This window comes from Aplysia californica, unplaced genomic scaffold, assembly GCF_000002075.1.
Source record: "Aplysia californica isolate F4 #8 unplaced genomic scaffold, AplCal3.0 scaffold00061, whole genome shotgun sequence".
NCBI classification, from domain to species: Eukaryota; Metazoa; Mollusca; class Gastropoda; order Aplysiida; family Aplysiidae; genus Aplysia; species Aplysia californica.
The window spans coordinates 1,946,431-1,964,176 of record NW_004797331.1 but is presented as its reverse complement, the minus strand read 5'-3'; the positions used below and the strand labels follow the sequence as shown (position 1 = coordinate 1,964,176).

General features: G+C 39.3%; 2 protein-coding genes across 4 annotated transcripts in view; one reads left to right on the top strand and one right to left on the bottom strand.

Annotated features, from left to right (window-relative positions):
- Window positions 1–3,254, top strand: part of LOC101850872 (universal stress protein PHOS34) — a gene marked incomplete in the record, with an annotated part of 50,357 nt that extends 47,103 nt beyond the window's left edge. The window contains 1 exon segment of the mRNA XM_013079740.2: window positions 406–3,254. Coding sequence (XP_012935194.1) covers window positions 406–533 — 128 coding nt within the window.
- A 1,625-nt stretch (window positions 3,255–4,879) lies between these two features.
- LOC101850312 (ankyrin repeat and SOCS box protein 13) lies at window positions 4,880–17,624 on the bottom strand. Of its 3 annotated transcripts, none has more exons than XM_005093313.3 (7): window positions 17,454–17,624; window positions 14,794–14,879; window positions 12,521–12,702; window positions 10,658–10,808; window positions 9,432–9,530; window positions 7,924–8,154; window positions 4,880–6,636 (listed from the first exon to the last, which is right to left on the bottom strand). In XM_005093313.3, exons 2-7 carry the CDS (start codon window positions 14,798–14,800, stop codon window positions 6,509–6,511), a joined length of 798 nt encoding a protein of 265 aa, XP_005093370.1. In that variant the 5' UTR covers window positions 14,801–14,879; window positions 17,454–17,624; the 3' UTR covers window positions 4,880–6,508. The 3 variants fall into 3 exon arrangements, with proteins under 3 accessions (XP_005093370.1, XP_035824366.1, XP_035824367.1); XM_035968473.1 differs by lacking the exon at window positions 17,454–17,624 and adding an exon at window positions 16,906–17,105; XM_035968474.1 differs by lacking the exon at window positions 17,454–17,624 and adding an exon at window positions 16,281–16,493.
- Between the last annotated feature and the right edge of the window lie 122 nt (window positions 17,625–17,746).

Here is a 17,746-nt window from a genome sequence, read left to right as displayed (position 1 = left end):
TGTGTGTGTGTGTGTGTGTGTGTGTGTGTGTGAAACTTCTATATAAATTAATGCACACCAGTATGGTCTTATGATAGTGATAGAAGATAAAAATAATGAGACCGTCAGTGTTTGGAAGTATGACAATGCTACATGTACTTAGTTCAGTAGTTTTTGGTTTTGCTAACTGTTTCTCCATTTTTTATAACTCTTCTTACTGGGCCAAAAGCTAATTTCCAGCAAGTCCTGGGCCTAAGTTTGCGTCTAATGTTGGTTGTTAGGCTCTTTTCCCCTACTTAATATTCATCTAGCTCTGCCCTGTCGCTTCAATCAGCCTGACTAAAACAAATTCCATGCGGGTATTCATTTAAGATTTTATTTTAAAATTCCTTCATTTATTTTTCTTCATCCACGCGTACGCACCAGGCACCCGGGGTCTGGGCAAGTTCCGTCGCACCATGCTGGGCAGTGTGAGCGACTACATTCTCCATCACGCGCATGTGCCTGTGCTTGTCTGCAGACTCAAGTACTTGCTCAAGGACGATAAGTACTAGGTGTACAAGGAGGAACACAACCGGCACGGACGTCAGAAAAGTCTTCTGTTAACGAAAGAGCTGACAACGATGATACGTCCTTATAATGTCTTTTTATACTGTTCATTGTACATAATATTTAATGTGTGTATATCTATACGCAGGAAGTGATTTGTGATTTTGAGCTTTGGGCAATATAAGTATTTATAAGCCTTAAAATGTGTAGACCTGTTTGACTCGTACATAACTGGACAAGACTGTTTTTAAAGACCCCCCCCCCCCCTCCTAAAAAAGACCAAGGCCAGAAAAAGTCATTCGAAGAAAATATGAGTAAAAAAAAAAATTAACGTATTATGTACATGACCTGTATTATTATAAGAAGCTAGGATATATATAATATAGATGCATTATCTTTTATTATTACAAGTCATGTGTGAAAATGTCCTTTTTAAAAGCCATAGATTTATCGCCACTGGAGCCACTGGAGTTGGCTACATCGAAGTAAGACTCGTAAAAGTGAAAAAGAATTTTGCCCTAAGTCTCGAATCTTTTCTTTGGATTTTGTTACGACTTACATCACGTTTTGAAATTTAATGAACTGCATCATCATGTATGTTCTCCTAAACCTTCACTTGTTGAGGAACATTTTAGAAATTGATTATGGATAAAATTCAGTTGCACTGTACTTATTTCAGTGATAATTCACAATAAGTATAAGATTTTCAAGTTTACGTTCTTATTTCCCTTGGTCTTGTGCTCGAGATATTGTGTCTATCGAAAGGTTGTGAATATTATCTAGGGCAAGGTAAAGTGTTAAAATTGTACCTTAGCCTGAACGCTTGGCTTCCATTTTTCTTTACATTGGACCCATATAAAATATGATTGAGAGGGGACCACAACATTTTAATGGCATTAGTATGTCATTGACAGAAATTGGTAACCTTCTTTGCAATTCGAAAACCGTTGCAGATTTCAGTTTAAAAAAAATAATTTTAAGCGCAAAAATACATCTATCCTTGAGCCAAGGATAGAAATCCATTCTTTAATTTCAATTTATTTAGCTATGAATCAAACTACTTGAAGCAATTTTGACCTGGAAACCTTTGTTGTACATTAAGAATAAAAAAAAAAAATCCAATCACACGATTGGAGCATTAACGCCATCAATTAAAGCCTGTCCAATGTGATGACGTTGTACTTCGACTTCATGAACAGAATTCTTGCAAAACTCAAAAACCTTCATTGTGTGATTTTGGCAACATAAAGATATAAGGCAAGTTTCTCATTGTGCTGTATCATACCTGGCAGTTAAAAGTAAAGGCATAAATGTTTGTGCATGTGCACATGTGCGTTTGTGTGTGTGCACACGTGCACAATTGTGTGTGTGTGTTTGTTTGTAAGTCTGTGAGTGTGGGCTACTTATATTATGACTAACTGTATGAAACAGGCTCAAATTTATACTTGGCAATGTGAGCAAGTAGTTAGAGTCCTACTCCTGCACATGTTTCACACCCCTATCAACACAATTTAGATGAATTAGGAGGCTGGCTGTTTTGTTCCAGCCTGACAGGGCTGAGTGGAATATATCATCTCCGTGAACAAACAGGAATAAATACTTGGCAAATAACCTATCTTTGTGGCAATGACACTAACATCTGCATTCAGCAACAATTTTAACAAGCCAAATCAGAGTAATCAGTATACCACAGACATGATACAAACGGTTACCTCAGGCGGATCTTAAATTCATGAACAAAAAATACTGAGCCAATCTCTTGATCTTCGCATTGCAGGCTGCATATATTTTTTGTCAGAACAGTTTGTGGTCTTTTGTTAATCAACAACATGTTGTCTTCTACAACAGTTCATGTGTCCATCATACAAGACTTCTCATACGTGAACGCCAGCACCAAACAACGTTTGAGAACCAATGCCTTATCCCAGAAAGTATAATAATAATTAGATATGGATATCATTATTACAACAATGCACATTTAAGTTAAAATAATTGTTTGGTCGGTTTGTCGAGTGAGTTTATGAGAGAAGCAAGGACCCAAGCAAGGTGGAATGGGGCCTGGACTCTGGTAAGATAAAAGATGGCAGGGTCAGTAGAGAGGGATGAGAAAAAAAATGTTACATGTAATATCCTTTTTGTTGTCTTTCTGGTCATTGTCATTATTTTAAAGTATTTTTACAGTCGTAGTTATAATCTTTGTTTCTATAAATTGTCTTTGTTATTGATACACAAGTGAAGAACTAGCTTTCAGTATTTGAGTCAAAGCTTTTAAGAAGTTGACAGTGGTTTTCTTCAATTGTCATAAATATGCAAAAAGTAGAACATATAGTAACACCTTGTGAGTAGAAAAATCCTTGATTTAAGTATTTTTAGAGCAAATTGGTATAGTTACTTTTACTAATGAGAAAAGAACAGATTAACTACTATGGTAACTTAATGACAGAAGAGAGCAATAGAGTAAAGAATATTTAAAATTAAGAATCAGTCTAGTGACAAAGTCATACAAGTACAAGTAAATGGATGAAAATAGTAGGTTAGAATTGTCTCTGTATTGTGTCATGATTTCAAGGTCCAGTACTTATGAACTTTCAATTTCCTGATTTGTAATTTTCAATGTTGTCAAATGTTCTTCTCCCCACACCCACACCCTCTTTCCCATTGTGACTAATGTTTAGATGGACCATATGAATAAAATATTGGCCTCGAGTATGAACCTGCGAAAAAAAGGTGTAAAATTCCTATTATATTTCATGTTGTCGTGCATATTCTTTAGTTACAATTTTGCTCTTTCCAGCTTTTAGGTGTCAATAGCTTGAATGCAAGGACGGGAATCTTAACAACTGTAATAAATAGAATTGATGTCTTTAGCTACGGTACCCTTGAGCTTCACATTATCAACAAAACGCAAAAGATGGAATAATCCTTCTCTTACACAAAATTTAATCATCAGCTTTTTCTTGTCTCCTTGTGCAAGTAGTCAAGATATGAGCCGATGAATTCAACAACTTTAAAATACGGCAACAATTGTACAGTAAAAACCACTATTGACATATTTTTTTATTATAATATATCCAGTCCAATTAGAAGGCTTGCAACTACTCAATTTTTATAGCCATCTATTTCATAAAAATTTCAAATTGGTGACAAACAAGAGGGCCACAAGTTGCTTCGCACCTACTACTGGAGGGCATTCAAATATTTCGTTTCTAAATGAGTGTGTGTGTGTGGGGGGGAATGCTAGAGACTAGCTTTTCAAGTCATAGGCCACAATACTTGGATGGATTCAGGCTCATGTAAGGTAAATCTTACAGAGTGGAAAAACCAGTGATTTTTCTACACTCTTTCTTTCCCAAAGCTATTAAAAAAACGGGTTTGATCAAAATATTCTAATAAGAAAAAGAACCGAGTGTTCATGTTAAAAAAATCATTCACAGTTGAAAGTTAATGAAGAGCAAGTATACCAAAATGGCTTTTCAGTAAAAAATCATTCAGTTTCAAAAAGCCAAAAAACAATCTTGTCGGACGAAAATAATCAAAAGTTACCTCGACTTAACCTTAAGTTAGTAGAAAGGGACACAATAGGCTCTTGAATAAAATCAGGCTATCTTATATATATGTATATAACATTAGACCAGTTGGCCAGTGAGTGAAATATTCAACACTGAGCATGAATGGAAGGAGGATGAGGTGGAGAAGGGAAAGAAAAAAATGTCTTGTTTGTTTGTTTGTTTAGTATAGGGTTTTACGGCGCTCGCAACTGCATAAGGTCATATGAGCGCTCGGGACACACCTAATACTTTTTCGTTGGTAGGAAATTTTGAATTTTGCCCGGGTGGCGGCCGAGGCCTACTCTTATCGATTTTAGACCACCAAGGGATCTTTAACGTGCACAATTTGCACACGGGCCCTCCGAGATTTTCCGCCCTTGTCCGAGAAGGCTAGGTGTAGATCTTTCCTACCAGAAGATCAGGGGTGTGGCAGAAAGACAGCAGTTAGGAGGAGCCAAGGAGTAGCAGTAGAAAGGCTGCAGAAAGAGTCAGGAGCCCACAGGAGAGGGCAAAGGAGGTGAGGGAGTGGGGGCAATGAAAGCAGACAACAGAACATTGTTAGAGATCAGGAAAGGATGTGAAAGGAGACAATTTTAGAGAAGAAAATTTTTTTGGTCGCTACCTGGAATCGAACCCGGGACCTTTGAATGAGAGGCCAACACCTTAACCTCTAGGCCACGAGATCCCCCCCCCCCCCCCCCAAAAAAATGTCTATCATGCTAATAACCATGAAGTGTGCCAATAGATGACTGTCAGACTGACCATCAGTCACAGAAATCTCAAAAGACTCAACAGCAAACCAATTTTGACATGTAAAGGATTTTTATATTACATTCAAAACAGAGCGCACTATGAGCATGTAAAACAGTTGCAAAAAAAACAAAAAACCCAACCGGATCTGAACAAATAGTGCACATGAAAAAGCAGCAAATTCAAATTCCAAATCATTGTGTAAAAAATTCATCACAGACTAGTAATCTGTACAAAACTGATATCACATAAAACCAAGTAAAATAACATGACAATTCAAAATAAACACAGCAGCACCCACCAGAAATTAATTCCCCCCCCCCCCAACCACCCCTCAAGAATTAAAAACAAAATAAAACAGTTAATAAATGGGACAATCCTTCTCATTAAAAAAAACCAGTTGGATTAATTATTCGTCTCCAGGACCATGACACTAGATGACTTCCACATTCACAGCCAAAATTGAAAGACAACAAGAAGTATTTATCCTTAAATAGTATCCTGGATAAGCATCAAAGACATCTATGTATAATTTCCCTTTTTTCAACATACCCTTATGGTTATGCAAAAAATGAGAAATAAGTCAAACACTACTCATTAAACATTACTCTTAGCAGTGAACAAACTTTTCTACTTATAAGCAGTGCTATTCCCTCTACTGATGAATTCGTAAATTCTCTCACTATTCAACAGTCTTAATAAGTTTCTTTAGCCAGGGACATTCATTGAACACAGAACAAGAAAGGGAAGAATGGTGCCCATCAATACAGCAAAGAGCCACCTGTTTTCAAAACATATGGCATCAGTAAAAAGGAACAGGAAAGGACAGCTGTTCAAAATGATTCAGTAATTTAAAGTTTTATGATATATAACCAGTTTTGGACTGGAGCTTCAATAATTACAAAATCTTGTTATTGTATCCTAACCCATGACAAAAACATAGTCAAGACCAGAGAGGGTCAGGAACTCAAGCCCTTTTTAAGGATATGCCCCTCAGCTTTTGTTTGCAGAACATAGATTAATCAAAATAAGGCAGGAAAACAAAAAAATGAGACGCACATTTCCCTGTCAATAAAAGAACAGGGCTTAGCACTGGTATCCTTTACAATCTCAATAAGGGTGTCACAGAAAGCTCCATTTCCATTGCTGTCCTGTCACCTGCATACTCACGAGGATCTCTAATAGAAGGAGTTATTTTAAAAAATGTAGTTTTACGACCTCATAGACACAATTCAGCTCATTATAAAGGCAAGCTTCAACCCTGCCTGTCAGAGACAACGCGAGCTAAGAGGGATACAATGTCCCAGCAAAAAAAACGGGATACTCAACAAAAATTCTCCCCACAAGGGACTCAAACCCAAGCCCCCTTTGTGCAAAGAAAATGTGCCAAACCACTACACCACAAATGCTGGACATAGTTCCAAAGTTCACAATTCCGTGTAAAGGCAAGAAATGCAACTCTATTCAACTGCACCAGGACCGCAGAGAGCAAAGTGGTCAATGTATTGACAGGACAAGCCCTGTAGGAGAGGTAACAAAGACTGAGATTACCAAGAATGATTACACTGTTACATCACATGGTTGTCTGATAATGACCACTCCTAGAAAATATGAGGGGCATCACTGGGATCACATCATTCAAAATAGAGAAGCAATACAAAAGAACTCCAGCAGATAATCTCTTATTCAAACTGCAGAAATCTAACCAAAATTTTGGGTAAGTTGAGTTGCATCGGGCACTTGAGTTTCTTAACATCTACCGCTCTGCGTATGACCATCCTGCAGTGAAACCTCAAGGTTTTGGGCGTTCCTGAGGATATAAAGACAAATTAAAATTGGTGTCAATACTTTGTAAGTTAAAGGATGTTTCAAATGACAAAAAGGTAGCTAGTCCATTATTCTTTCAGAAAATATACAGAAGACTTCTGACCAAATTGTGTCATCAAACACATTTTTTTTCAGAGATAACATACATACAACGACTTAATAAACCAAACATAAAAGGATTTAAATCGAGATACTAGAAAAAATTAGGTTGGTTCATTGCTTTATTTACTGTGTCTTTAATTGTACTTTAGATTTTACTGAAGTTTGAAAATGTTATTTATATGTGAAAGCACAGTCGGGGAAAAAAGGGAAAAGGTGAAAACACTCATTCTTAGGACCAACTCTATAAGTAAAGTCTTGGTGTGATCCCTGACTCCACTTCAGTCAAAGCATCATTGGACCCAGCCTTAGATCTATCCTCTGGTAGCTCTAGTGGTGATCCCCTGTCACTTCTACTATCGTCAAAATCATCATCAATGTTATGCGAAACGTTGCAATCGTCTTCAACAGTCATATAATTTATCGTTATAACCGACCATGAGATCATCATTGGGGTCTGGTTCAGGATAAAAAATGTCTAAAATTTTGCCGTCTGAAGGGCCTGGTTGCGAAAAGTCACTAATTTTTCTTAAAAACTTGAAAAATTTTCTAACTTTCGGTGTAGAACTGCTTTCATGATATTATTGGTACTTTCTGCTTGCGACAGAGTCATCTGGAGTTACATCCCCTGTTTCTGGCACCGGGAATTAAACGAGAAAGTTGACCAGCGGTTACCAGTGGTATAGGAAAATACGGTGTCAGACGTTACCAGCGGTATAGGAAAATACACCGTCAGCGGTTACCAGCGGTATAGGGTTTTAAGGGTTAATAACGATTATTTCTTAGATGGACAAATGTAATATGACATAACTTGCTGCACTAAATAGCTTTTTTGGCAATAAGTGTTGGATCTACCCTTATATATTACAGTCTCCAATTCAAATTTGTCCCTTTGGTCAAGATCAAGTTCATCATCTGATGTTTGCTACATCCAAGTCTAAGGTGTTGCTCTGCATCCAGAACCAAGCATACTTCACTATGCCTCCTCACTGCTATTCTTTCTGTCTATAGTCTATAGTATGACTTTATTCCAAATATAATATATATTAAAAACGGAATATTATTAGTGGCATAAAATGAGCTCATGGAACTTAAATGGGAAGGAAGACAGTTATACATAATATCATATCAGTACAGATTTAAAAAATGGGGCATAAAGAAGTCTACTCACTCTCCCACTCCTGCAGGTACAGTTTACAAAGTGAGGTGCTACAGGGAACTAACTGCCTGGCCGTGCAACCCTGACTGTCACGAGCGTACACATCGGCGCCATGCTCCAGCAGCATGTGAACAAGCGGCAAGTCCTGGCTGCGGGCTGCTTCATGCAGTGGAGTCTGATGAGTTTTTGACACATTTGGACTGGCTCCGGCTTTCAAGAGGGCTTCAGCACTCTTAATGTAGCCTAGAAATGATGATAGATGTAACTGTTGTTTTCTATTCAGGAAGTCAGGCCCATATCACGTAAAACAAGCAGCATACTGACTTAATAGTCATCTAAATACAACACCAAGCTGTCTTGTGCAATATCAATACTTCTATTGTGTATCTTTAAAGTATTAAAACAAGGTTCCCAGAACTAAGACAAAATGGTTTAGATCTCTAACATACTCTCTATTACAATTACAGTCAGCCATGGATTGCTCAAATCTTTTCGGGATTTACAAAAAAGTTAGACACATTCAGATTCTCAATTCATATCACGATCATAACAATGTAAGCAAGACTTGTCAAAGCACACCACCCATCCCTCTTGGGTAATCTGATCCACAGGGCCTACTTTCACACACACACACACACACACACACACACACACACACACACACACACACACATGTATGAACGCACAGCCCAATGCAGTGTTACACTGTCTGTCTTCGATCATACCACACCACCCAGCGATGTTGAGAGTCAATACCAGGTAACACAAACACTCAAAACCATAACAGAAAGTGCAACATGCCGTTCCTAGACTTTTTTCTTCTTCTTCTTCTTCTTTTTCCTCGTTCTCGATGACAGCAGCTAGACAGTCAGTCCGATGTCGTGCACAAACTGGGCAGTTTGCTTCTTGACTGAAATGCTAGACTTTTGTATTGGCAACACCATTTTCTCAAATATCATATGGATCTGTTGAACAGATTGTCTAAAAAAAACCTGATCAAATTTTTCCTCCCAACTGTCTCTTATTAAAACTGCCCTGTGCACATGCTGGGAAAAACACAACCATCATCACTGATAGTATCAGATTACTTAAGCCCATAAGGCTCACCCCCACACAACATGATACACACGATGCTGGTATCCAGAAGCATCATCGCACATTACTGTAGTGTGCATAAACAACAAAAACTTCCTTGAAACTAGTCATGTGAGGGTCGGTACTGGGGGGAGGGGGAGGGGGGGGGTGTAATTGAAGACAGACAGCATTCCTTCCCTCAGAACAAGTGAAAACAGGCTGTCAGCATTAGCTGAAAGCTAACACAGAAGTAAAACTAAAATACAATCCCCTCAAGGAGATGATCAGGCACTTTCTGTTCTCTCCTAAACTGTGGGGACCATGACTCACCAAAATTCTTTGGGACTTAACAAGCTGTGGAGTACCTAACTTCACTTTTTACACCCGTCTTATATGAGATTATTTCATTACTTTTTCTTTTAACAACAATCAGTCAGGATACCAACCTTTGTATGCAGCAACATGAAGAGGTGTGCCATAATGACAATCATTTTTATCCAATAATGCTCCATGCTTTGATAGCAGCTCCAAACACTTCCAGTTGTCTGCAATTCATCAAAAAAGGAGACAATGGCCCTCAAGCACTAACAATAATTACAAGAAAGAAAATTTATGATAGTTCAATTAGTATCAATTACTTCAAACAAGCTTAAAATTCCAAAGGCATTAGCAGGTAAACTACAAAAACTAAAGGGCATGTTAATAATATAGATCTTGTAAAATATTCATGATTTCCCATTTAGTTGACTTCATACGACGATCTAGACATACAATCACGTACAATGATATGATTTTCACCTTCCTATGCCAGGGACACAAAAACAAAATGGTAGCCGCACTGAATTTTCAAAGAATATTTCAATTTCATCAAAGAATGTACAATTCTCGTCCCAACTCATTCAAACTTGTTATGTGCACAAAACTAAATAACACAAAAATTCTACCAGTGTCTATGGTGTAAAGCGTCTCGATGTTGCATGCATAAGACCTGAGTTTGATTCCTCAGTGGAGAAAATTTTTTATTTAGTGCCTTGGTCATTCAGCAGGGATGTTGCATCCTCCTCAACCTAGGTTGGCCTCGACAGGCATGGTCAGAAGCCCGCATCCTAAATGATCTAAATAGTGCTGATGGGAGGGTAAGCAGACCTACATCTTATCCCCCCCCCCCAAAAAAAAAGAAATCTTTCAAATTGCTACCGATGGCCAGGTAAAAAGAGGACATCTGACAAGCAAATTTGCGTTATTCAGAAAAAAGTTTTCAAAACCTATGTTATGTATAAAGTACTAATTTAGGATGTGCAATAAACACATCGAATTTCAGCTAATTTACTTGAAAAACATACAAATTAATGAGAACTATCAAGGAACTCGTGTGAATTGTTCTTCTACATTGTGTGAGAATGTTAATTCAGAGGCCACTTCCACCTTATTTTTGTTGTAATAAGACATACTCTTAGCATCTTTCTTCAATCGACGGTTAAAATGCCCTTTTCCACATTTTAGACATTAATATCATTTGAAGTATTAATGTATCTATATTTCTTTTTTTTTTAACGATGCATTTAGTAGCCAATGTGAAGGGTGGGGTAGAGAGCACCCTTTTAAATATATCATCAACTACTGAGAATAAAGAACTGACTTCAAATCAGCAAAGAAAGTGATAACATGTTACCCCTGAAAACAGCTTCGTGGACAGGAGTAGTCATCAGAAAAGGTGGATTGACATTTGCACCACTATTGAGTAAGAGCTCAATAATTTTCAGATTTCCATTGCAACATGCATCACACAGAGCAGTACCACCATCAATGTTCGACAAATTTACCTGAAAGCACAGAAATTAAATTTACTGACCAAAAACCATGAAAGAATAACATTGGCCACAATCAAAAAGCAGGGTGTCACACAGAATTAACACACTTAGGCCGGTCCCAGAGTGGCTCTGTAGGTCTCACCAGTAGCTCGCCAAGTGCATGCTGTCTGCGTGTCAGCACAGCTGCACTGTGCATTGGCTTCTGTGTCTGAATGAGCGCCCTCTGCGTGTCAACACAGCCGCACTAGGCTAGAAGCACAGGCCTATGAATGTAAACAAACAGTCGAAACTGGGTAAACCTCTCGATTCGAAATTTCAATGTAGGATAAAGTGCATTTCTTGGGATTTTGTGGTCAAGTGTTGAGGCTAGCATCAATACCTAATAGTAAAGCACCTAATAATATTTACTTCTTGCTGATTTTGATGATCTGTGAAGAATTTCAGTCGAAAATAAACATGAAATGAGGCTGCGTGCGACACATGTTCGACCTGTTTTACAACACAGTTGAAAAGCACGTCTGACGCGTTGCGCAGCTCAGTGGACAATAGACAGACCATACAGCAACGCTGCTCAGGCACACGATAATGTAAACGTTCATTTGCATGGTGCGAGCTAGGCGAGCTACAGGTCAGACCTACAGAGCCACTCTGGGACCGGCCTTATAAAAACAAAATATGACTTCAGACAGACAACAGGCAACAGGACAAGAGTAACATATGAACATTGAAAATTATCTCGACTACAGGTTTTGAGGTTTATCATAAGGATGGTAAGAATTTCATACTATGTCATCATTAACCATACATTTAAACGTAATGATTTGATCATTATGGCCTAGATGTGACATTTATGAAAGCAACAAAACAAAGATTATATCCCATTTCTAAGCAGCCAACACAGCTAATATACAGCCCTAGCACAAGTTAACTATTTGTGGTGTAAGCGCACCTTAAGAATAGAAGGACATGTAGCGTGAATACACCTTAATAATAATTATTGTGACATAGGCCTAAGGGACATATCACGTGACCTAGACCTAATGTGATTTAGTGCAGGCGGCGGGAAATCTAAGTGTCACTCTCTCACTGAAGCCGAAACGAGTAACATCGGCTAACGAAGAACTAGCAGACGACCAGCAGGTGGGGCCCCACCAACATCAACTATCATCTAGATCTACTACTCCAAGACTCAAGTAAGTTATAACATAACACTATTGTCATGCAAGCCATGATCCTCAGATTTTAAAAATCTCATAAGCAGGTAGGTTTGTTTGTTTGTTGTTTTCTAGACGATTCACATTGCTATTATATGATATGAAGAAAGAGATAATGACATTGCATTTGACAGCAGACCTGACTTTTGAAAGACCATAACAAATCAGTAGAAGAAAGCAGGTGAGTGACGCCAGCCCAGCCCAAAGAACAAAGGCATTATAATAATAAGGAATTACCCCTCTGAGCAGCATTTAGCTACAACCTGTGTGGAAGAGGTCTTGATAAACCAAAAGAAAACCCTTATCAAAATTCATTCTGAGAGCTTTTCCAAAAAAGGAAATGAAAAGTAATAAAACTGTCATTCTCATCTATTACAATAAAAAAAACATGGGTCACACAAAGCTGGAGAAATTGAGATTCTGGTAATTGCAGGAATACAGCAACCTACCACTAAATATTCTATGTTGTCATGGACTCATTAAACAGGACGGTGCTTAATAAACACTCACATTAGCTCCATGTTCAATAAGAAGAGCAGCACATTCATACTGCCCACAAAAACACGCCTCATGCAGGGGGCGAACTAACTCAAAGGTGGCTTCGTTCACATCGTGCAGTCCACAGAGCAGAAGACTTTTCAGGTCATCATGGCGCCCTTCTCTAGCAGCTGCATGAAGGGGATATCTAAGATCTGTGCACAGAAAATTAACACAAAAACAAAAATAAAGCACATAGAATGCTATACAGTGGAAACCATATATAACAGGCCCGGTAATAACAGGGATCCTGTAATAAATCCCCGCTTTTTCCTACTCTTTCTCTGTATTAAAAGTTATCAGCAATAAAAGGGCCTCATCAGAGCCTAATCGGTTATTGCAGAGACAATGACTCGTTAACAATGTGTAAAAAGTAAGAGAGAGAGAGAGAGAGAGAGAGAGAGAGAGAGAGAGAGAGAGAGAGAGAGTGGAGCAAGCCCACGCAAACCACGCCACTGAAAGCACACGAAGCAGGTGAAGCGAGAGGGGGCTGCGGGGTGCTGCAGACTTCCATCTAGCCCTAAGTCTAGCTACACGCACACGTACCTGTTCGTGGGTACTTGTGGCAAGGGAAACTACCCATGAATAAATACAGCTGGATTAGTCCACAAATGCTTACTTCCCTACCATGTCTGATTTAACAGGGATCTGATATAACAGGATTTTTTCTCTGGTCCCACCATCCCTGTTATATCAGGTTTCCACTGTATTTTAAGACTATGGTTATGAATCATCCATACATTTACTTCATATAGAATTTGATTCTTAAGGCAGAAAAACAGAAAAACTGCACTTGCTACAGAAATTAGTAAATGTGTCATAGGTAATACTTTAATTCTTTTTTCGGTGAATGTTTTGAAATCCTTGAGTACAGATTTTGTCCAAACTTTAAAGATTTTAGGCTGTATCGTACACATATTAAACACTGGCATTCAGTAGTGCAAAGACCTGGAAAGCTGATTTATTGCTTGGGAATCTTCTAAAAGTGATTATTTTTTAAGCACAGTGCCACGGCAAAATAAATAACACTTACTGCATAATGTAGCCTACTGTCTATGCCTTTCAATCGCCCAACCCAGTTTTTCTCTGCGCAATCAACACACAAGCATTGAACTACCAATGAAGGGTGTACGTGTGGAGATTGGGGAGGGGGGTGGGTGGGGGATGAAGGATGGGAAGAGGGGTAGGGGGTATTCGAACACAGTAGCCTCATTGAGACCTCAAAAGTGTCAATTTGAGCATGAAAGTGCATGCATCCCCTGTGGAGAGCAACCCTTGGTCGCTTTAAGGTTTAGGTTGCCACTAACTAAATTTTCAAAAGGGGAGGGGGGGGAAGGTGATCTGCACACCCCTTCCCCCTCAAAGACACACATTCACACCACAGATACACTCTAAAGTCTCATTTGTAGGATATAATAATGACCAGTGTACTTAATTCAGAAAGTGATGACATAGACAGCATCAGTTGCTGAGGTTTGATTAGATCTTGTAATTTCAAGTGAGCTGATGCTCGAAGAAGGGTGATAATGTTATGCACAGTGGCTGAGAATTTTCTTCTTTTCTGGGAGACTCTAAATGAAGGTGAATTTTGGCAAAAGGATTTGAAATGAGCTCATGTACTCAACTTAGTGTATTTTTGGCTTGAGCAAGTGTTTTGATGAGATTAACTAGAGAGGAGGGACGCACACACACTGAAATTATAGGCCAGTGTTTATGTTCATACGGTTTTTTATTCAGCCCCCTATAAATTGTTGGACAATTTAATTTGTAGAAATTATTAACCCTTAGAGCCCGAGAAACCCTCTGACCGGTCCGGAACTTTATCGATGCACAGCCCGATAAACCCTTTCACTGGTCTGGGAGCCACGGATCTATGTGAGTTTGAGCCAGGCCTTTCTAGGTGTAAACGTGTGTGCAAAAAACTATTCACTGGCTCTAGATGTGAGGTAAGCAACTCTGAATTAGCTTCTGTGAGGATATTTTGTTATTGTATGTGACATATTTGTTGTCTCGTCTATTTGTTGTGACCTATGGGTTATTTCCGCAAAATGGCCGACGAGGCCACGCAGGGAGTATTCTAGGGTAAGCAGAGTCAGGGCTCAAAAGGTTAAAGGCAAAGGTTGTTGTTGACGGGACTTACATAGGAATTTAGGTTGGGGGGGGGGGGGTGACTCTTAAACTAGGTTGCATTCATTGAACACCACTATAAAATCAATAAAACATACTTAGAGTTGGAGGAAGAATACCTGTCATTGTTGTTTCCTGCAATGTCTGACAGCCCTGAACAGAACAGTAGTTCTAGGTCAATTGACCGCTTCAGCTAAGCTCTGACCTGAGGAAGTCAAGAACAAATAAAGAGAACATCATACTTTAGAACTGGGAAGCTGGTAGAAATTTAAAAGTATATATATATATTTTAAAATTATAATATTCCCAATAGTAAGCTTCACTGTACAACCTATGCCATCAGTCAGAGGGGGAGGAATTCCGCAGAGCGCCGTCGCACTCACTGTGACAAGGTCCACTGAGCAAACTATACAAGACACAAGAGTTAAGGTTAGGGGTTGTTGTCAGCCAGCCCTCTGCGGAACTCCTTTCGTCAGAGGTATGTTCTACCTTTGAGACCTAAAATCGACAGCACACTCTATAGGCTACTCTATTACTCTCTGCCATGGAATTGGAACATCACAGCAACTGCAGTAAACTTGCACACTTACAATCACATGAAGCAGCAGCGAACACCTAGCATATCTCTATGATTGGCCCAAACATAGATGACATATTTCTGCCATCTATTTTTGTCGTCTTCTCGGGTTTCCCCCAAGACTCTTGGGTTTCCCTCGCCAGTAGCTTTTACTGTTGACTAGATTTCAGATCTCGCCGAGTTTGTTTGCTCTTTTATTTGGTATTAATTTATGTTACCTTATAAACAACCTCAGCCATTCTCGTTCCATAAATTTACCTTCTCCTCAAAGTTGTACACACACACACACACACACTGTGCGCACAAACAGCCCAAACAGTCAGCGATGAAACCTAGCTCTAGAGTGCGCGAAGCGGAAAAGCGGGTCGGCCACGATGAGATCTCATCAACTGGCAAGGGAAGCCCCGGAAGACGATAAAAATAGATGGCTGAAAAACGTCGTCAATATTTGGGCCAATCACAGAGATGTGCAGGGGCTCTCGTGGCCTAGAGGTTAAGGTGTTGGCCTCTCATTCAAAGGTCCCGGTTTTGAATCCGGGTAGCAACCGAACAATTTTCTTCTCTAAAATTGTCTCCTTTCACCTCCTTTCCTGCTCTCTAGCAATGTTCTGTTGTCTGCTTTCATTTCCACTTTCTGCCCCCACCCCCTCACCTCCTTTGCCCCCTCCTCTGGGCTCCTGACTCTTTCTGCTACTCCTTGGCTCCTCCTTACTGCTGTCTTTCTGCCACACCCCTGATCTTCTGGTAGGAAAGATCTACACCTAGCCTTCTCGGACAAGGGCGAAAAAATCTCGGAGGGCCCGTGTGCAAGTTGCGCACGTTAAAGATCCCTTGGTGGTCTAAAATCGATAAGAGTAGGCTTCGGCCGCCACCCGGGCAAAATTCAAAATATCCTACTAACTGAAAATATTAGGTGTGTCCCGCGCGCTCATATGACTTTATGCAGTTGCGAGCGCCGTAAAACACTTTACAAAAACAAAAAAACAAAAAAGAGATGTGCTAGGTGCTCGCAGCAGCTTCATGTCTTACAATCTTTAAGGCCTATATCAGAAATGTCATATAACTGGACAGACGAGTGAGAGTGCAGCTGTTGCTGGACTGAGATACCAACCCTACAACAACAGCCCTAACCTAGGCAAGGACGAGGACAAGTACTACTAACTTACTCCCTTTTTTAAATATACTCTTTCTATAATCAGAGTGTCTATGTACACGGTAACCGGGCACCTAGTCTCAGTATCTACGTTCACATTAATCGGGCACCTAGTCTCAGTGTCTACGTACACGGTAACTGGAATGAAAATAAATAAATATTTGTCCTGTGCTGTTACTTGCTTGAAAAATAAAGAAAGTCATACAAGCATCTTGTCGGGCTCGCAATCATGACCGGTCAGTGAACCTGTGCGGGCGCACCACATTGTGAGTACCGGTCGGGGTCACCAAAGTTCACTTAAAGTCTGAACGCTGCGAAATATAGGACTCCAGAATGGGGGGGATTATTGATTTTTTTAAAGGTAGGCCTACTGCCGGGGGAGGGGTGGGGATGAAGGCAACACCTGATCATCAGGCTGATGACAAAAACTGAACTTGGAGTTCTGGACTGCACGGTTACTGTGTACGTGACACTGAGACTACGTGCCCGGTTGCCGGTTACCGTGTACATAGACACTGAGGCTAGGTGCCCAGTTACAGCGTATGTAGATCTAGATAACTCCATTCTATAATATTAAGTATATGTCATCATTTTGGAGGCTATCCTTCTGGTCTTGGCTACTAAGCCTGGCCTAGATCTATCTACTAGTACTAGACTAGATCTAGATTAGATTCTTGTCTACTTTTCTGTAATTAGATCTAGAGTCTAGATCTCTAGTACTTAGATCTAGATCTAGTAACTAGATTCTCTAGATCTAGATGACATGTGGTAGATCTAGATCTAGATAGACTCTAGAATCTAGATCTAACTTTCAACTTCATTGTGGACACATCTAGATCTAGATCTAGATAGATTAGATCTTAGATACTAGATCTAAATCTAGTCTAGATCTAGATATCTAGATATATCTAGAATATAGACTCTCTAGTTGTCTTGTTCTGGTCATCGTAGTCATCAGCAAAGAGTTGTTATTGTTAGTTTAATTGTTCAGAATTGTCGTTTGCATTAACTGTTTTTTAAAAAAAGGAGAAACAAATAAACCCGTGCACCTGCATAAAATGAATACTAGACTAGAGATCTAACTTCGATGATCTCGACTCTTGACAAAATTTAGATCTATCTAGATCTAGTTCTAGGTCTATCTCAGCCAGCTTCAGACATCAACTTTAGCCTTCTTGTTTCCCCAGTTTGTTTATTTTTGTTCTCAATGTTTCTTTTCGGAGCAATTCCAATTCCGCTTTTAGTTTTCTATTTGACAAAAGTTAAGAAGTCGAAAGCACTTTTCGCTTTTTCATGAGCAAAATTTAGAAATATGAGCTCTGGTGGCTTTAATTATTTGACT